Consider the following 21,322-nt stretch of genomic DNA (forward strand, 5'->3'; position numbering starts at 1 on the left):
GGGCAAGAAACTGCTGGGTTTGATGCCCAGGTTGGGATTGGTCTGACGGGAATGGAGTGCTTGGAGGGATTGAGGTGGGTGTGGATGAGGGGAGCGGTGACGTCAGTGCCACCGGCCAATGTCACGTGGAAATGTAAAGAGGAGTAGAGAGAGTAGAAGATCAAAGCGTAGAAGTAGAAGCCCTGCAACCAATTAAGTGAATTAAGTTACAACATTTCTAGGACTGCCACATCTTTCTAGCGTGTGGTAACCAGAATTTGATCAATACCACTTGTGGACTAACCAGTGTTACCAGAACCAAAATTTTATGCAGCTGCCCTGTTTTTGTTTACTTATGAAGTCCAGAATCCTCCTATCCTTTTCCCCACAGATGCTCCTCAGACCCGCTGAGTTACTCCAGCACTTTCTGTCTTTCTTTGGTATAAACCAGCAGCTGCAGTTCTTTGTTTCCACGTGGAGATACAGGTGCTGGATTCTTGGGCAAAACACAAAGTGTTGGAGGAACTCAGCAGATCAGGCAGCATCTGTGGAGGGAATGGATGGGCAATGTGTGGGGCTTTACATCTCACCCTCTCTGTGTCTAACAGCCCTTTGGCTCCTTTCCACATCCAGCCTTTGTCACTTATTCCACCCATCTGCCAACTCCCCCACTGTATCCACCTATCACTCGCCAGACTTTGCCCTGTCCCCACCTCTCTTTTCCAGCTTTTTCCATCCTACACCACCAGTCTGAAGAAGGGTCCCAACTTGAATTTAGAAGATTGAGGGGGGATCTTATAGAAACTTACAAAATTCTTAAGGAGTTGGACAGGCTAGATTATTCCCGATGTTGGGGAAGTCCAGAACAAAGGGTCACAGTTTAAGGATAAGGGGGAAGTCTTTTAGGACCGAGATGAGAAAATCATTTTTTACACAGAGAGTGGTGAATCTGTGGAATTCTCTGCCACAGAAGGTAGTTGAGGCCAGTTGATTGGCTATATTTAAGAGGGAGTTAGATGTGGCCCTTGTGGCTAAAGGGATCAGGGGGTATGGAGAGAAGGCAGGTACAGGATACTGAGTTGGATGATCAGCCATGATCATATTGAATGGCGGTGCAGGCTCGAAGGGCCGAATGGCCTACTCCTGCACCTATTTTCTATGTTTCTATGAAACGTCGCCTGCCCATTCCCTCCACAGATGCTGCCTGACCCGCTGTTCCTCCAGCACCTTGTGTTTTGCTCAAGATTTCAGAAGCTGCAGTTGGTTGTGTCTGCAAAACATGAAGGACTAGAACTCTGTACCGCGGCGGAATATCACAGACACCAGCCAGGGATATGCTTATGGATGCGCTTTCCGATGTGACCTCCAGCACCAGTGTGGACTTTGACAAGAGCAGGGGTGGTGCAGTGCTGCTGTCAATCGTGGGCCGTGGCCGCCGCCTCCCAGCCCCGGAGCACCAATGGCAGGTGTGGGGAGAGTGGGCGGGCATGTAGCGAGGGAGGGCAGGTGAGATGCCGGGTCGGGCCGGGCAGGGCAGGTGAGGAGGTCGGAGTCCATCTACATTAGACATGTCCGCGCTGCTCGCCGCACTGCGGGCTCCCGAGCTGGTGGCTCAGTTCCAGAGGCAGTGCGGGCTCGTCCCGCTCTCGCCGCAGCGGCCGGAGCAGCGGCGCTGGCCCCAGGTTGACACACAGGCGGCGGCGGCGGCGGCGGGAGCGACCCCAGCCCGGCTCCGGGACGCCTGGAGCCAGCAGGCGGGCGGGGACAGTAACGGCGCCGTGACCCGGACTGCGGTGAGTGCAGCGACCCCATGGACCCGGCCTCTGTTTGCAGCGGGACCCCCGAGAGACGAGGCAGTGTCCACTTCACATTCACCCCCCACCCCCACCCACATCCAATCTGTCCACCAGCAGGAGGGCCCGCATCCCTCTGCACCCATCTGACAGCTGCAGTTATATTTGTCTCCATTGGCCTCAGTACCCAGGGGTTAAATAAGGAAATGCTATGATCGGAAGTTGTGCAAAACAGCAGAGGCGCAGGAACAGCCAGACCCTTCAGCCCACAATGTCCGTGCCGAACATGATGCCAAATGTAACTAATCTCCCCTGCCTGCTGCCTGCCTGCACATAATCCACAACCCTGCATTTCCCGCATAACCATGTGCTTATCTAAAACCCTCCTGAACGCCTGCAGTGGCCGAAGGACAGAGCTGACCACTTGTTACAACATCGTGAACCCTGGCACTGCCCAGTGCTCCGCCCGCTATTATTTTAATCTTTCATTCCTGCTTGCAACAGCTCTCTTCAAACGCCCACTTCAGACCCTCTGGCCGCATGGACTGAGCGTGGGGCCTACTGGGCGGGAATCAATGTCACTGTAAACTGTGGCTACACTTGCATGGTTTCCGGGGAGCTTGGGTGGCTGATCTTGAAGGCGAGGCCTCCTATCGTTTATATCAGATCTAATTTCAAAATAAGGAAGGTTACTAGGTGCTTAGTACACAGACATTTAATAGGACCTTTTCACATTTCCTTGTTCTGCATATCGCTCTATAAATGATAAACTGTCAGTCAGTCGGCCTGCATTCGATGGAGTGTGGCAGAATGAGAGGGAATCGCCTAAGAATCAAAAAAAATTCCAACCAGATTAGATATCCTAAACTCAGGTAGGATGTTCTGGTGCTAGAAAAGTCTGGAAATGCAACATATTCTCAGGATATGGGGAATACCATTTGTTCCTGAGATGTGAAATTGCATCATTCAGCGCCATCGAGCATGAAAATGGGCCCTTCGGCCCAACTCATCCATACTGACCAAGAAGCCCAATCTATTTGCCTGCAATTGGCCCATTTCCCTCTAAACCTTTCCTATCCATGTACCTGTCCAAATGTCTTTAAATAATGTCATTACCTGCCTCAACAACTTCCTCTGCAGCTTGTTCCATATACTCACCACCCTTCATGAGAAGACGGCCACCTTCAGGTTCTTGTTAAATCTTTCCCCTCTCACCTTAAACCTAAGTGCTCTGGTTTTTGATTCCCCCATCCTGTGTTAAAGACTGCATTCACCCTATCCATTCCACTATTGTTATAAGGTGTCATGTAGGAAATATAGTAGCTCATTTGTGCACTGCAAGATCTATCACAATACTTCATAATATTTGCTTTAGAAATGTTGGTTGCTAAATAAATATTGTTCAGGATACTGAGCAAGCCAGAGAAATAGAATCTTTGGCATTTATGTTAGGCAGATGGAAGTTAAGCTTGTGTAAGAAAGAACTGCATGCAGATGCTGGTTTAAATCGAAGGTAGACACAAAATGCTGGAGTAACTCAGCGGGTGAGGCAGCATCTCTGGAGAGAAGGAATGGGCGACGTTTCGGGTCGAGTCCCTTCTTCAGACTGAAAAAGGGTCTCGACCCGAAACATCGCCCATTCGTTCCCTCCAGAGATGCTGCCTCACCCGCTGAGTTACTCCAGCATTTTGTGTCTACCTTGGAAGTTAAGCTTGTTGACCGATAGTGCAGCTTTCCTCAATGCTGGTGCTGGGCGGTTGGCCTGGATTATGGGTTGGGAACTCCAGGGTGAGACTTGAACCTACAGTTTTCTGAGACCAAGGTGACAGTGCCACACAGTTGCAATCAGTTGCTCTCAGATTTCTGCTTGTGCGCTGAGTTAATGTAAGGTACTTGGAATTTCATTTAATTTGCTGCATTGACAAGCCTAGAATGCTGGAGGAACCACGGGCACTCTAGGTTTTGTTCAACTCGGCAACAAATGTATAGGAACTTAAAGAGTACTGACTCTGTACTTTCTTGCTGCCAGTAGTGGTGGTGTACCAGGCTAGCTATGGAACATCAGATCTCTCTTCACAAACTCTGTAGACATTCTGTCAATACATATAAAAGTGGAGGAATGTACATGATGAATTAATTTCCGATTACACATAAATATTTAACCTGTGTGCAGACACAGTGCTGAGATACTAAGATCAGTGCAGACAGCTTGAGTTGAGCTGACATTAATCGTCTGGTGAAGTGGCTCTGTAGTCTTGGTATCAGGACTCATTTATTTTCTGTTACCTCACTTTGGTTGTTGTCCACTCAGTTTGGCCACTGACTAAAATAGTTTTAAGACACTGCATTAATTATTAGCCATAGCAGCTGCGCTTCAAAGGGTTGCACTCTTCTGTTTGATTTAGACGGTCATGGTTTAAACAAAATTATTTGGCTTGTATTAGGGACAAGGACATGGATAGGAAAGGTTTGGAGGGATATGGGCAAATCTGGTGGAAAAGGTGTAGATGGGACACCTTGGTTGGCTTGGGTAGGTTGGAATGGAATGCTTTATTGTCACATGTGACAAGGCACAGTGAAGTTCTTTGCTTGCATATCTAAAGTATGCAAATAGTCATCACATAAAGGGCGCTGACAACATTACAAGTATCCCCGCCGACCCCTCCTTTGTTCTCCCCGTCCCCTCATCCCCCTGCTCCTGGCGATCCCCCCACGTCTGGTCCACCATTGTTCTTCCCACCCTTCTCCCTCACAGCGCCCCCCCATGGTGGGTCCTCCATTGTTTATTGTTCTCCCCCCTCCTCTCGGCGGCCCCCCCCACACTGGGTGCTCCATTGTTCTTCCCCCCTCCCCCCATATTCCCCCGTGCCACGACAATTCCCCGGCGCCCACTGACCCGCGAGGCTCCCACTGACTTCGTCGCGAGGCCCCACTACCGCCGAGAGGCCCCACCACCGCGGTTGGGCCGAAGGGACTGTTTCCGTGCTGTATGACTCTTAAGGAAAGGCTGCACTGCCTCGAGTTTGGCTTAATTTATTGTCATGTGTGTGTGCTGAGGTACAGTGAAAGGCTTTTTTGTTGTGTGCTATCCAGTCAGTGGAAAGACTGTACATGATTACAATCTAGCCAGCCACAGCGTATAGATACATGATAAAGGGAATAACGTTTAGTGCAAGGTAAAGTCTGATTAAAGATAGTCCGAGGGTCTCCAGTGAGGTAGATAGTAGTTCGAGATCGCTCTCTAATTGGCGATAGGATGGTTCAGTTGCCTGATAACAGCTGGGAAGAAACTGTCCCTGAATATGGACTGTCCTGTCTGATTCTTGCAACATTTGTTTCCCCTGTATTCCAAAATCCACCTGTTTCAGCCTTGAATATATTTAATAACAACATCCATTAGTCTTGATAGAAAACTCTAAGGAGTCATAGATGACGGAGAGAAATTCTCCCTCGCCTAATATCCTAAGACGAAGCACCCCTTTAAATGTAAATTCCACCTACCAGTGGCAAGACCCTCACATCATCTACTCTGTGAAGTTAATTTCAGAACCCTGATTGTTTCAATGGCATCACCTCTCAATTTCTTCTAAATCCCAGAGAATGCAGGCCCATTCTGCTTAATCTTTCATCAGAAGACAATCCTCATTCCAGGAATTAGTGAACTTTTCCTGTATCCAGGTGCAGCATCTCAAAGGCAAGTATATCCTTCCCAAATTAAATTTTTGCGGTGTGCCAGATGTGATCTTGCCTTAACCCCATATAGTTACAGCAAGACTTTCTTACTCTGAAGAAGGCCCCCACCCACATGTTGCCTGCCCATTCTCTCCAAAAAAATGCTGTCTGACCTGCTATTCCTCCAACGCTTTGTGTTTTGCTCATGATTCCATAATCTGCAGTTCTTTGTCTCTAAGATTTTCTTGCCATTATATTCTATCTCCAGCATTCTGTTTCTCTTCTTTACAGATTGCTGTACCTCCATACGATTCTAGATCTCATTGAATATCAACATATAATAGTGTTGCATGAATAAAAGAATAATCTACATTTCTGTGGACCTCCTTGCATTTCTCTGTATTTTTTGCCTACTCATTTAAATTGTGTAAATCCCTATTCAGACATCTGTCTTCCCACAATTTACTTTGTTATCTTTGTACCATTAGCAAACCCAGATACATTACACACTATCCCATCATCTGTTATTAATACAGATGTCAAACAGTCGAGGCCCAAGCAGTTAGCCGAAATAATACACTAGCCTTAATCCTGCAAGTCACGGTGTTGTACAGTAATCTTTATTGTGGCATCTTATTGAATGCCTTTTGGAAATCCACACACTCATCCACTTGCTATGTACCCTGCTAGTTACATCCTCAAAGAACTCGATTGCATTTGCTAAATGTGAGTTCCCTTTCCTAATGCCTTAAAAATTATGTCAGAATGTTGTTAGCCATTTTTAAAAACCCTGCTCATTGTGAATTCCACCAATCTATAGTTTCTGTAGTAACGAACTGATTTATAGTTCCCTGTTTTTCCTGTTCATCCTGTTTTTAAATAGAAGTGTTATGTTTGTTATATATGCTGGAACTTTTCCAGAAACTGGAGATTACCCCAGTGTCTTCACTATTTATCCTGGAATCATAGGAATATGAACCGGGCATTTGGGCATTTTACCACTCAACCCAGTACCTCCATTCAATGCAATTGTGGCCAATCAGGAGCTAAACTCGATACACTTTTTCAGCATATGTCTTGTTGAAATGAACCACTGGGCCTATTTTTAGACTTTGGTGTTACAGCATGGAAACAGGCCCTTCAGCCCACCGAGTCCACCAGTGATCACCCCATACACTAACACTATCCTACAGACTAGGGACAATTTACAAATTTACCAAAGCCAATTAACCTACAAACTTGTATGTCTTTGGAGTGTGGGAGGAAACAGGAGCACCCGGAGAAACCCCACTTGGTCACAGGTAGAACGGACAAACTCTGTATAGACAGCACCTGTAGTCGGGATCGAACCCGGATCTCTCCACTGCTGCAAGGCAGTAGGTCTACTGCTGCGCCATCCCAATCCATGTGAAAGTTAAATCCCCCAATACTATCATGCTTCTTAGTTTATGCATCAATGCACTAACACATCAGAATCAGGGTGCCCAGTGCAAGTGATGTAGACAAATCCCATTGGAATCCTAGCAGTGTTTCCATCAGCCACTGTGTCCTTACTTGCATAACCTGACTTTACATCCTGCCTAAGATAGGCACAAAAAGCTGAAGTAACTCAGCGGGACAGGCAGCAAGGGTCTCGACCCGAAACATCACCCATTCTTTCTTTCCAGAGATGCTGCCTATCCCGCTGAGTTACTCCAGCTTTTTGTGTCTACCTTCAGTTTAAACCAGCATCTGCAGTTCCTTTTTACACTTTACATCCTGCCTTATAACTGAAAGTGAATTATTTTATTATCACTTGGAAAATTCTCTCCATGCAGATTTTATAGATAGATTAATTTTGTTCCAAGTACTGAGTGTTTTGCAGCGATGTCAAAGATTCGGTGCCTGCACCGTATCTTTCAAGTTTATGCCAACAATTCATTCCTATTTTTCCCTGAACTTGTGATTTTATTTATAGTAAATTTATTGGTTCAACATACCCCAATCTGTTCTTCTGATGTATTATTTCCTTTATCTGGTTAATTACTTTATATTTTTTCACTTTTACTTTGACCAGTGCCCGAAGCACAATTTATTGCTCCCTATTACTCCCATTTTTCTATTTGAGTCATGATAAGCAGCAGTTACAGGACCTTGCAGTGTACAACTTGGCTGCTGCATTTTCAACACAGTGATTACAATTGAATAAATATTTAATCAACTCTAAGGTGCTTCGGCGTCATGAAAGACAATATACGCATCAATTTAAGAATACATTTACTGTATTATTGTGAAGATAAATTAATATTGGAGCAGCATTTTACTATATAATATGATGTTATGGTTGCACCATATACTAACCTAATTCTGCTCATGGTAATTCCTTTCAGAGCATTATCCAGTTACACTGGGCGAGTTCCTGCAGAGGTCAGTTAAGAGGCTACAGACATACGGGCTGTAATTCTTAGTGTACCTGCAGAGTTCCTTTGTACTCTTATAGCACAGAATGTTGACTCAACACTCTTGAGTTTGACGATCAAGAAATGCACACCAGGAGGCCATTCTTCCTGCATTATTGGGGGATTTGACTTACACCACATTGTTTTTCACCAAGTTCAATAGTCTGTCTCCAAGTCCACTCCTGACTGCTGCAGAATCTTCAGATCCCAATGACTGTGTGTGTGTGTGTGTATGCTTCCTCTAGATTCCTCAGAAGAAGTACAAGATTGAGAATTATTTCCTCTACTACCTCTTCCTGTTTGCTGCCACGTTGGGCCAGGAGGTTTTTTACATCACCTTCCTTCCTTTCTGCTACTGGAACATTGACCCACATGTTGCTCGGAGAGTGATTAATGTCTGGGCAGTGAGTTTCTTCTTTTGTATATATTTCATGGGTGGGTAATAACTTAAATGACAAAGAATTAGAATGGAAACAATCCTTCAAGGTGGTTGGCACCACAATGGCTACAATGCCTTTATTTTCCTATCTGATTCCATTTTATGCAGTGAAACTCCTTGGGGATATTTTCTTATGTGAAAAGTGCAATGAAATATTGCCATTATTTACTCTGAAGTGAATACTACATCCAGTGAATACTACATTCAAGTGGTGATTGCACTGACCTATGCTTATTGACAGTTGCCACTAAAGATCTTGAGCCATGCATGTCACACCCTAGCTTCACTTGCTGATTCAGATCAACTCTTCAGATTGGGAAACACGCGGGGACATCCCTAATTTGAGTGACTAAAACATTTAACGATTCAGCCCCAAAGGCATCTATATTTCTCATTATTAATTTGTCAAATCCTGGTTGGTTGGGTCATGATAATTGGACAGAAACATCTAATGTCAGTATATCTAATGTACTGATTTCTGGATTGAAGAGATAGTGTAAACAGAAACCTCAATGACACCGTGGCACGGTGGAGCAGCAGTAGAGTTGTTGCCATACAGCGCCAGAGACCCAGGCTCGAACCTGACTACGGGTGCTGTCTGCACGGAATTTGTACATTCTCCCCTTGACCTGCGTGGATTTTCTCCGGGTGCTCCCTTTTCATTCTACATTCCAGGGCTACAGGATTGTAGATTAATTGGCTTCAGTAAAATTGTCGCTAATATCTAGGGTAGCCAGTATATGGGGATCGCTGGTCGGCAGAGACTTTGTGGGCCGAAGGGCCTGTTCCGCTCTGTACCTTTAAAACTACCTCTAAACTAAGCTAAGCTATTTGAGCCCAACACTCTTTAGATTATGATTGTTCTGTTAATGAGAGTGTTAACATGAAGAGAGAATAATCTCAGTGCCAAAGATCCCAGCTGTTAGTTGATATCTGGGGCGGGACATGAGGGGAGGGTTAGGGAGGGGTGTTGCAAGAGTTTGGAACCTGTGAGTTTATATTTGGCTGAGGCCTAAACCCTGACTCACTCCTGATTAAATGGTGTTTTCTGGTTGAATACGTTCACACATGCCTTGCCTAATTACAGACAAAGCTACTTCACCACAGTAATTTATCTGGCGCAGAACTAGTTTACCAAGATATTTTGTGAATGGGTCAGGATCATTGTCAGTGAAAGGGAAAAAAAAACTGCCTCCAAGCACCTAGAATCAGCTAATCATTCAGGTTGAAGTAAAGATTCCGGTTATGATACAAAGCAAAATATCGGTTTTCATCAGGTCATTCATTTACCCACTCTGTAATTTTTACATGGCGATGTAAAGTTCAGCCCACTTCTGAAAGGCTGTTGACCTGAGATATTAAATATTCCTCCAACCAATGATGCTGCCTGCGTTGTTGGGCATTCCCAGCATGTTTCTGATTGTATAATTGTTATATGCAGCACAGGTCGATAAATTAAACATATAGTTAAATTATCCAAAAGTCAGACAATTGTAAGAAGTAACGGAAATACTATCTAATACTCTGCCCAAACCACAGTGGGAGACTAATCATGACTACCATCATTCACTTCCTAATTGACTTAGATCTTTTTCCATTTCCACAGTGAATTGGGAATTAAATAGCCTATTCCAAGCCTGACTGGATGGCTCTTGGCAGTCCATCAACATTTGTTATCTCCAGTACCTTAATTAATATGTCCTTAGAATAAAATAAAACCTACCTCTGTAAATGTTCCCCGGGGTTTTGCTTCAAGTAGTGAGCGGGAAGTTGATTTCAGTTCCCGGAGGATTGGCTGGTTCCAGTAATGTCCCAGCAACAGGAACATTTCATAATGAATCGGCCTTACATAAACAGGGATCCTTTATAAGGAGACATTGCAGAGTGGGTCCACAGGAAGAAGTGTGCTGTGTTGTTCCATGCACATGGGAAGGAATAATGGTTCCCCAGAGCATCGCCATCATTAGTTCAATTGGACTTGAAAGGCAGAGAATAATTCAAAATGAACAATGATAGAAACATAGAAAATAGGTGCAGGAGTAGACTATTCAGCCCTTCGAGCCAGCACCGTCATTCAATATGATTATGGCTGATCATCCAAAATCAGTACCCAATTCCGCAGATTTCCCCAGATCCCCAGTTTATGTTTAGACCAAGGGTTTGACAGTGATTTTCCTCAATAGACTTCCAGCTTCTAGATAATGCTGGGTCCAGCCATTCCTCTGGAGGACTGAGTAAACACCCGGTTTGGAGCGGAAACTATGGTTATTAGTCAGGCTAGGTAATAAGAAGCTCCCAAGTGCACCAGTAGTGTTGGGGCCCTGACACCTGCCAGTGGAGGATCAGGATTGTCAAGTAGGAAGGATGTTGTGAAGCATCTTGTTAACTGTGGAGCTTCTTACCACCTCATTTGGAAGTCTCTTTCCTCGCCTTCCCATTTCCGCAGGTTGTGATGTACATTGGGCAGACTTCCAAAGATGTCCTAAGATGGCCGAGACCTCCGTCACCTCCAGTAATCAAGCTTGAGGTGCGGGTGGATGCGGAGTATGGGATGCCTTCCACTCATGCCATGGCGGCCACTGCTATCCCCTTCACCTTCCTCCTGGCCACTATGAACAGGTACAAGGTGAGGCTGAATTGTTTCCTTTATCTTTGAGTGCTGGGATGTTTTTCGTCCAACTGAAATGCCTGCCTTTGCTCTATTTTAGTTCTCTCAACGATGAATCAATTATTCTACTAAAGGTGCAGCACAACATGGAGGACAACAAATCAATGGCTTCTCCTTGCACCATGCCCAGTTCTGATTCGCCTTCACCCATTGCCATGCCAGTGTCCAAGTTGGATTACATTCCTCTTACTTGTCTCTTTCACCTCCAGACAATGAATCTGACGACCTGTCTGGTATCCTCCATAAATATCGTGACGTGTCTGGCACATGGCCCAGACAAGGCACCGAGCAAATGGACTGGAATCATTCTTCGTTATGGGATTGTCCTTGAAGGGTGGGAGGGGATTGTTTGGAGGTATTTAAGGTCTCACAGCATGTAGACAGTCGAGAGTGAGAGAACTTGTCCCATCAACAGAAGGGTCAGGACTCTGGGGGATGGGTGGATATGGACAGATACAAATGAGGCACAAGCAATGAACCAACAGGGAATGCAGGCAGATTTAGTAGCAACCATGGGGTGGATGGATCGTTACTTAGAGTCATAGCAAGGAAACAGAACATTCTGCCCAGTTTGCCTATACTGATCTCTCATTTGGATATTGCTAAGGTGTCATGCAAGTCTGAAGAAGGGTTTCGATGCGAAACATTGCCTATTTCCTTCGCTCCATAGATGCTGCCTCACCCGCTGAGTTTCTCCAGCATTTTTGTCTACCTTCAATTTTCCAGCATCTGCAGTTCCTTCTTAAACATGCAAGTCTAATTCTTTGGTTGTTGCCTGTTATCTCTTTGTATAAAATGTGGCAGTCCCTTCATTTAATTACACATACACCGTTTTGTTGTTCACAGGTTGGTGTCCCATTTACCTGCATTTGGTCCATATCCCTCTGAACATTTCCTATCCATGCAGGGCTATGGGGAGGGGTTGGAGAAGTGTCGATGAGCTGGGCTTCTACAGCACAGAGCTCGATGGACTGAAAAGCCTCCTCTCGCTCTGTAGCCATTCTGTGATTCTTGTGGAGTGATGATGAGTGGGCACATTCTGCCCTGTGGCACGTGTCAGCTGGTTAGGAAATTTTTACTGAAGCCAATTAACCTACAAAGCTGTAGATCTTTGGAGTGTGGGAGGAAATCGGAACACACGGAGAAAACCCACGGGAGAACGTACAAACTCCGTACAGACAGCGTCCGTAGTCAGGATCTAACCCGGGTCTCTGGCGCTGTAAGGCAGCTACTCACAGCTCACTGGCCTGTATGTAAACCCTGACGGGTGCATGGATCCCCCTGTGTGATTGCACACATCCACTCTGATGAATGGACAGAAATACACACACAAACACTTCTCTCCTCACCATTTGCTTCCCCCTTCCTAATCTCCTTAATCACAGACCATCGCATGCGGAGATAGAGAGGGAGATTGCTGCGGTTCGAGGCTCTCACTGTCTTTTCACACTGACTCCATAATAGAGGAAGCTAAACAAGGAGGAACATGCTTTAAAAGCTCGATAACTGGAACCAGGTGTTCCCTGAGCAGAGCTGCCAAGAAGCCTTTAAAATAACTGGCAAGGTCATCTCCAAACTCAATAAAATCTAATTGCTGTGAAAGTGACTCCCTATCTGGTTAATCAGTTACTACTGAGTGTCGAAAAAAGAATTCCAGCATCCACATTCACCAAGCTCACAAGCAAAGAGTTTTGCTCTGAGTTTGCTCCACAAAGAGCTGCAGGTCAGGCAGAAAAAAAGTTAACAAAACAACCAATCTGCAACGCACAGTGCAGGTTAACTACTGGTCACGGATTCTCTCCCTATAACATTGATTTTGTTGGACACCCCATTCCTGCTTGGAGATACATGTACCTGTACTGTCATAATTAGTTGCTGAAAATGTGGGAGCCAATGTTAAGCATAGTGGTGCAGCTGGTAGAACTGTTGCCTCACAGTGCTGGAGACCTGGGTTCTGTCTTTGGCTGAAGAAGGGTTTCGGCCCGAAACGTCGCCTATTTCCTTCGCTCCATAGATGCTGCTGCACCCGCTGAGTTTCCCCAGCAATTTTGTGTACCTTCTGTCTTTGGCTGTTGTCCGTGTGGAGTTTGCATGTTCTCTTTCTGACCACCTAGGTTTCCTCTGAGTGTTCTGGCTTCGTCTCGCATCTTAAAGAAGAGCGGGTTTGTAGGTTGATCGGCCTTTGTATATTGTGCTTCGTGTGCAGGGAGTGGCTGAGAAACTGGGATAACATGCAACTAGTATGAGCTAGTGATCGATGGTCGGCATGGACTGAAGGGCCTGTTTCCAAGCTGTCTCTAAACATAAACAAAGTGTTAAATGAGGAGATAATCTATTTTTAATGATGTACAGGATTAAAAAACAATGACATGAACTATAGAACTCCTCCTTTTCTTTGAAGAATACTTTTTCCATCAGTCTGAAAGGCAGCACTCTGTCAGAATGACACTTTCACTGCAGCTTTGGTAAGATGAGGCTAGATTTTGTTCCTAGTCTTTTGAAAGTGCTATGTTCTGACCTTTGAACGAAAGTGGTCTCTGTCCGTTTAAGCTGAAATGCAAAACATTCATAACAAATTGAGGATGCACCTATGGAATGATCGTTGCTTGGATTGTGTTGGGACCCATACACTCAACCTTTGTAAAATGATGCGATTCTAGTTTGATTTATGGTGATATGGAAATCCCCTACACAAAATCAGCAGTTTAAACCCCAAATCATCAGAGAAGCTAAAACGCCATTTTGACTGTTTTCCTCGGGTTAGAGTTCGTTAAACTCTAGTCCCGATCTTGCCTGTTCCTTGAGATTGCCTGGGTTTACTGGAAATATTTGAGTTGGTCTCACTGCACTACAGTCTCTCTTTCAAAGGTCACAGGCACAGCTCGTTGGAGAGAGCTGTGTGTTTGGCTTATAAAATGTATTTGTTAGCCTTGGGGCTTTGCAAAGCAGAGAGCTGTGTCTGTAGTGGGATCTTTATTTCACACAAGAAGATGCAAGGAGCAGGATTAAGCTGTGACATTGACTGGGGACCATGGGTGACGCATTGCACAGCCAGAATTAGAACACATACAGCCGAACATTTGAAGATCAGTCCCATAGTATGAAATGAAATGTGGGTTCATGATTTTGGATGTCAAGGATTATATTTATCCCAAGCAACCCAGTCTCATCACATTTACTTAGATCCAGAGTGTCGACTGCAACTGTTCCCACTTGAATTAGCACTGACCTCAGAGGGAAATAGAATTCGATAGGTTTTAAATATGTTCTGAATCTAACCTGTGTGGTTCCTGTCCTTGTATTGTCTAATGGGCAGTGCAGAGAGAATGGTATCGAACACATTAGTAACTCCGTGTCTCTTTTTTTTCAGTACCCCTTTGAGCTGGCATTGGTATTTGCTGTAGTCATTTGTACCTTGGTCTCGCTCAGTCGTATTTACACAGGAATGCATACAGTTCTGGTAAGGCACACACAGGGATTTAGGCACAAAGCATTCTATAGATGAGGGTTTGCATTATGATTTAATATGTTCAACAGATTTAACATAAAATGAACCACATTGCTAAAATGTAATGAGCAGTTACATAATCTAACATAAAAAACAACTGAAATGGTTGTGCTTTAAGGAGTGCAGGAGGCTATGTCTGAGGCATACAACTTTCAGCACTGTTCGAAGGAATAATCACAACAAAATATTGACATTTGCAAACTTATCAAATCCCTTCTTTTGACATTGTTATCAAATCCACTTTTGCATTAATTTTCATCTCACTAGTTTACCCCATCAATCTTCCCACTGCATCTCCACACCGTCCCTTTAGATCCCCCAAGCCGATGTACAGTGCTTCTCACTGTACCCTTCAGTCCTACCTTCTCATTACAATCCCATCCCACCTACTCACCAACCCATTCCATCTCACAACTCCGCCAGAGAACCCTCTTCACCGTTTCCCCATGAAGTAGAATTGGACAACAGCTCGTTAGCTAAGAGTTCAAAACGCAGCGATTAAGCAATTTTAATAAATTGGTCAAATTGTGACACCAGATACTTGTAAAATACGTCAAGAAAGGCGAACCTCCTGTTGCTGCTGTTGACTCTGACTAGCACTGGATCAAGACGCACAATATACGGTTCATTCTGAAAGTCTTCATGATATCCAGGAATGGAGAATAGGTATTGCCATGGCAGCATTGCATACATTCACAAAGGGTTAAATAAAAATGGAAACCAAAATGCACAGAGCAGGTGGCATACTTTAAAAGTCGATTAAATCTGAAAAAATGAATTTTTTTGGTTTCCAACAGTATGTCTGCTCACTACCCCGTGGGTACATGAGAGCGCTTCAGACTATTCACCCTCTCCACTATTTCCATCACCCTCAGGTTTGTTGACTTACTCAAGTCAATACTGACAAACATTGCCCAGCCCAAAGTATTTATTACTGCTGGGTGTTGAACAGCTAAAATCAGCAATGTTATAGAAGTTCTCTGTTCACTAAAAGCTTCTGCTGTTATCTCAGTCCAAGAACACTCACTATTTTAGCTGGAGGATAAACTATGAAATAGAAGACTATCTTTGTACAAAGTCTGAATTGTTAATGAATGGTTAGGCATTGTAAGGCTTTCACCGGAACTTGTTCCAACCTGGAGTGTGTGTTTGTTGTAAGATGGGTGATTACAAAAGTTTTGCTGGGATGTGATTCCTTTTAGGGTCAAATAGTCTGCCAATATCATTTGGAAATGGGTTATTAAGGATGACTACTCAATAAGACACTAACGGGTGTCATTAGAATCCATCCCCCAATAAGAGCCAAATACTGTTCGCAGGAAAATCGGGTCAGAGTGGTGCAACTGGTGCTGGGTTCAATCCTGACCTCGGGTGCTGTCTGTGTGGAGTTTGCATTGTCCCTGTAACTGCATGGATTTCCTCTGGGTGCCCCAGTTTCCTCCCACATCCAAAAGGTATGCAGGCTTGACAGTTAATTGGCTTATATTAAAAATGGCCTTTAATCGTGCTGGATGTGGATGAGAAAGCGGGATAAAAGAGAACTAGTGTGTAAACAAGTGATTGATGATTGGCGTGGAGTCTGTTTGCCGAAGGACATGTTTCCATTGCTGCATCGCTAAAACTAATAGAGATATACAGTATAGAAACAGGCCCTTCAGCACAACTTGCCCATGCTGACCAAGATGCCCCATCTACACTAGCACCACCTGCCTCCATTTACCTCATATCCCTCAAACTTTCCTATTCATGAACCTGTCCAAAAGCTTTTTAAATGTTGTTATAGTGTCATCTCAACTACCTCCTTTGGCAGCTCGTTCCATATACCAACCATCATGTGTGTGGAAAAAGTTGCCCCTCTGGTTCCTATCAAATCTTTCCTCTCTCAACTTAAACCAGTCCTCTGGTTCATGATTCTCCTACTCTGAATAAAATACTCTGTGCATTCACCCTACTTATTTTCCTCATGATCGTATATACCTCTATAGATCACCCCATATACTCCTGCGCTCCAAGGAATAAAGTCCTAGCCTGCCCAACCTCTCCCAATAGCTCAGGCCCTCAAGTCCTAGGGCCCTTAAGGCAACCAAAACTAAATACAATACTCCAAATGCGGCCTCACCAACGTCTTGTACAACTATAACATAACGTAGACATAAAATGCTGGAGTAACTCGGTGGGACAGGCAGCATCTCTGGAGAGAAGAAATGGATGATGTTTCGGGTCGAGACCCGACTTCAGTCACAAAATGCAACACGTCACACTTGTCTGTATTATAATGCAACTAACCATTTCTCAGCCCACTTGCCCTGTTGTGATTTTTGATAACCATCTTTGCTATCTACAGACCACCCACTTTAGTGCCATACTAAACAAGTAGGGGTAAATGTTGCACATTCGAGATTGATTAGCATGCTCCCAAATAACTTCCAACACGTAACTATTTCTTTGTGATGTTTGATCCTTATCAGATGTTTTAGTTCCTCATTTAGAAAGTGCCTAGCTCTGGAATGCCAGTTTGGTGAGAGATTGGTATTAATATGAAATTTATTCCCATGGCCTGTCACAATTCATGTTTTCTTCTCTTCTTCAGGATGTGCTCTGTGGAATTGCCATCACTGCTGTGCTGGTAACTGTCTCCTACCCTCTCTGGGATGCCATTGAGGCTTTTCAAATGAAGAATCACTTTGCTCCTGTGTTAGCATTGACTCTGTCCTTCCTGCTAGCTATAAACTACCCTGAGCTGGATCACTGGAGCACAGCCAGGGGTGACACCACCAATATAGTCAGTGCAGGTGGAGGAGCTACTCTGGCCACTTGGATTAATTATCAGTGGAACCTCATCCCGGATGCTGTGTCTGCTCCTCCCTATGAAATGCCTTCACTGACAATTGAGCTCATCTGTAGGATGGGGGCCCGATTTGTCATTGGTATTGTGATCGTATTTTTTGCCCGGCAGGCTATAAAATCTGTGGCCTTGGCTTTTGTCTGCAAATTGGCTGGAGTGTCCCCTGGCGACAAGCAGGCTCGGAAGCTCCTGTGGGTGGAAGTACCCTACAAGTATATTACGTACACATGCCTTGGAGTGGTTGGACTTGCACTGTGCCCAGCAGTGCACAGATATTTATCACTTTGATATTGTTATTAACGTACATCACTGCATGCTAGGAATCTGTAAGAGCTACTGGTGGACATAGTGCAGAAGGCCGCACCAATTAGTCTGTTGGACTTTGGACTCAGCCTGGGCTTAGTCAACAATCTGAGGGACAGAAGGTCAATGTTCTATAGTGAACATCCCTCAATTGACGAGCTACAAATTCTCTGGCAGGAGATGGACATTCTTCTCTTGTTGTTCAGTTGTTGCCTTGGCAAATATGTTTGTATTTAGGATCTTTGTTTTGCACTGCCTCTCAGGGTATACACAGTCAGTATGGAGTATAGGAACAAAGTAACTCAGTGGGTCAGGTAGCATCTGTGGAGAACATGAATAGCTGACGATTGAGTATAGGAACAATTAGTTTAATTCTATGCCTTTAGCTCTTTAACAGATAACTCATTCCCACCCGAGTCAGATTTTGAATGGTTTGTTTGCTCCACATCTGGGTTGGGTGCAGCATTTGCTTTAAACATTATCAGCAGTGGTTCCATCACAGACCATTCGATGGGCTAAATTTTATTGCTAATATTACTCTGGTAGCTGCTCTCCATTTGATTTAATGAGCTCAGCGGTGGTGGTTTGTGAGCCGATGAACTGGTGGCCATTGTCTTCAGGGAATCTCTGGCCAGAGGGTGGGACACAGTGCTGCCCTTGGAAGAGTTAGGAAATGGCCCTGGTTCTCCTCTACATTTTATACAATTTAAAAAGCATTATAACTTTTCAGAATTCCAACCACTTAGCTGATCTGGACTTACCAGTGGGGATGAAATTGGCTTACCTGACCCACAGGCCTTCACTGACTCGGCTTGCAGATCTACATGTGGGGTGCTGACTGTGAACAAGTCTTCACCTGTGGACAAGGTGCTGACTGGATGTGCAGAGCTCCACAGATCACACAGATGTTGAGTACATTTACATGTCTCTAGATTACTGCGGGGACTTCTGACACCCAACAACCCATCATTCACCTCCATCCCAACTCCAAACCCATACCACAGATTGGCGTCTTGGGGATTAATTGGGTTGGGTGGAGATTCCAGATCTTTCAAGAGCTGCAAGGAATACCTGGGTTTGGTGGAGGCCTGTTGCTAATGAGGCTGTCATGTATTCTGGAGCACTCGGCAGGAGCTTTTGAGTCACAGAATTTCAGCAATTGTGTCCAACATGAATCTACTAAAGTAAAATGAAAACATAAATACAGGAACTACTCAGATGGTCAGAATCTTTAACTCTCGGAGAACCATGATGAAGGTATTTTACCTGGGGGAGGAAACAAGAATGAAGATCACACAGGAAAGCAATATCTACATATTCTATGCACATGTTATGATGTTAAGATGTTTTCTTGCAACATCATTCTGTTCTTGCCCTGGTGTGAATGTTAATAGAGACACACTTGACTGTTAGAACCCAGATGAGCCACAAAATGAATTTGCATTCTGCTTTGAAAATACAGTATTTGAAATGCCTCTGTTCAATCTTGATTACTGAAATCCCAGTACTGTATCCCAATATTTAAGGGTGCTCCCTCGTGTAATGAATTTAAAATAAAAGAAAATTCCAATTTGGAATTCAAATCATTTCCAGTTAACTTCTATTGCTTGAGTCCAATTTCCTTCTCGTTCCACACCTGTGACCTCTTCTACTGCATTTGGTTCTCCCAATATGGCCTCCTTTACATCAGCGAGACCAAGTGTACACTGCTGCTTGCTCTGCTGGATCTCCCCATTGCTAACCATTTTAACTCTCTTTCCCATACTGATCTGCCCTGGGCCTCCTCTATTGCCAAATTGAGGCCACACACAATCAGGAGGAACTGCACCTTATCATCTTTTACACAGAGTGGTGAATCTCTGGAGAAATGTGCCCATTTCTCTTTTTCCCTTAACCCCCCCCCCCCCATCCATTTGCACATATCCCTTCCTCTGGCTTCATATTTCACACCTTTTCCATCCTTATCTTTTTATCTCACACTTTTCACCTTTGGTTTTTGTCCAACCATATGCCAATCAAAACCCCCTTCAACTATTTCTACACTCTGTCCCTCCACCACCTCTCGTCCACATTTCTCCCCTCCTACTACAATCGATTTGAAGGGTCCTAACCCAAAACATTGCCCATCCATGTTCTCCAGAGATGCTGCCTGATGCACCGAGTTACTCTAGCACTTTTATTTTTGTAAACCAACATCTGCAGTTCCTTGTGTCTGTGTCTTCCTTCAGACTTGGTCTGTTCAGCCCATTGTATAGAATCTTTATGGACTAACCCACCACCCTTTCACAACTATTGTACAGATTCTAATGAATGACCACTTCCTATTCTTGCCATTCATCTGAAATTCCAGAGGACTTAATTCTTTCCCCTACATGTCTGTTGAATGGAATCCCATTGGATTTACAGCTCCCCATTCAGACCCAGTGTTTCAATTCCTAATGGACTGAAATCCCTTAATTTTTAGATCCATTGCATGAAATCTCTTAACCCATCCCTTCCCAAGTTATAGAAAGACACCGTTTAAGACAACCTAGCAATTATAACGATAGACACAAAATGCTGGTTCAGCAGGACAGGCAGCATCTCTGGAGAGAAGGACTTCTCCCGCTGAGTTTCTCCAACATTTTGTGTCTATCTTCGATTCAAACCAGCATCTGCAGTTCCTAGGGCTCAATTATAAAGGATTTATTGGGATTTTCTGTTTGGTTAAATGACAGAGAAGAGCAATTCACGGAAATTGAGTTGTTTGTGAGTTTTATTGTTATTTTGTTGCTGCTATGAAGCAATATATGATAATTTGTAAAGTATGTTGTAGTTTTTATGACTTCTAGAGCTTGCATAAATGAGGTGCATCATATGTCATTATTCTTTGGTCTGTCCACACTTGATCCACTGTGGGAGCCTTGATGGGCAGTGAATACACCTGATATGTAGGGGGAAATGAGAGGAAGATAATTTGTATTGTTTTATTATAGCCATGTGTGAGGAGATACAGTGAAACGTTTTGTTTGCATGCTATCCAGTCAGTCATACTATACATGCGTACAATCAAGTCACACACAAGTACAATAAATAATGCAAAGAGAATGGAGATTTAAAAGAGTGAAATGATTGTATTTACAGTGTTGATTGCAGTTTTAGCTGTTGTCAGGGAAGGAGCACGTTCGTTATGAGAGACTGCAAGTTTTGTTTTCCCTGGAGTGAGTAAGTTAAGAGGGGTTATGATTTGAGATGTATCAAATTATGAGGAATATTGTGAGGGTAGACTGCAGGAATCCAATTCCCATATTATAGGTGAATAAAACAGAGGACATTAAATTGAGGTATGGGGGTAATGAAGGCATCTGAAGGAACTTTTTGTTCACCCAGAGAATGATCATAGGCTAGTGACATGATAGAAATGTCATCACGAAGGAATGAAAGGACTCCATTCTCTGGGGTGTAGACTGAGAGGTCATTTGACGCACGGGGCACATGTAGAGAAATTGTTTCCATGTGCAGATGTTTCAGAGGAAGCTTATTTACCCAGTTTGGAACTCACTCACACAGGAAGTAGTTGAAGCAATAAATGAAGTTAGTGGGCAAACAGGAGAGAAAGTGACAGAAGGATTTACATATAGGAATAAATAAGATTCTTGCAAAGACACAGGCGTGGATCTGTTGGGCTGAATGGCCTG

At 44.1% G+C, this 21,322-nt stretch overlaps 1 protein-coding gene across 2 annotated transcripts; it reads left to right on the forward strand.

The window, feature by feature from the left end:
* The first annotated feature begins 1,457 nt into the window (after positions 1-1,457).
* LOC116990472 (sphingosine-1-phosphate phosphatase 2-like) lies at positions 1,458-20,501 on the forward strand. 2 transcript variants are annotated; one of them, XM_033048192.1, is made up of 5 exons: positions 1,462-1,772; positions 8,128-8,286; positions 10,768-10,947; positions 14,360-14,449; positions 17,088-20,501. In XM_033048192.1, exons 1-5 carry the CDS (start codon positions 1,548-1,550, stop codon positions 17,628-17,630), a joined length of 1,197 nt encoding a protein of 398 aa, XP_032904083.1. In that variant the 5' UTR covers positions 1,462-1,547; the 3' UTR covers positions 17,631-20,501. The 2 variants fall into 2 exon arrangements, with proteins under 2 accessions (XP_032904084.1, XP_032904083.1); XM_033048193.1 differs by lacking the exon at positions 8,128-8,286 and having other exon boundaries at positions 1,458-1,772.
* The last annotated feature ends 821 nt before the right edge of the window (positions 20,502-21,322 follow it).

Source organism: Amblyraja radiata, chromosome 31, assembly GCF_010909765.2.
Source record: "Amblyraja radiata isolate CabotCenter1 chromosome 31, sAmbRad1.1.pri, whole genome shotgun sequence".
Taxonomy (NCBI): domain Eukaryota; kingdom Metazoa; phylum Chordata; class Chondrichthyes; order Rajiformes; family Rajidae; genus Amblyraja; species Amblyraja radiata.

What these genes read in the sequence shown, in the direction of transcription:
- LOC116990472 (XM_033048192.1), top strand. Translation starts at nt 1,548, where the DNA reads ATGTCCGCGCTGCTCGCCGCACTGCGGGCTCCCGAGCTGGTGGCTCAG. An exon ending in GAGTGATTAATGTCTGGGCA is followed by an intron (nt 8,287 to 10,767) that starts GTGAGTTTCTTC and finishes CCATTTCCGCAG; the next exon opens with GTTGTGATGTACATTGGGCA. An exon ending in CCACTATGAACAGGTACAAG is followed by an intron (nt 10,948 to 14,359) that starts GTGAGGCTGAAT and finishes CTTTTTTTTCAG; the next exon opens with TACCCCTTTGAGCTGGCATT.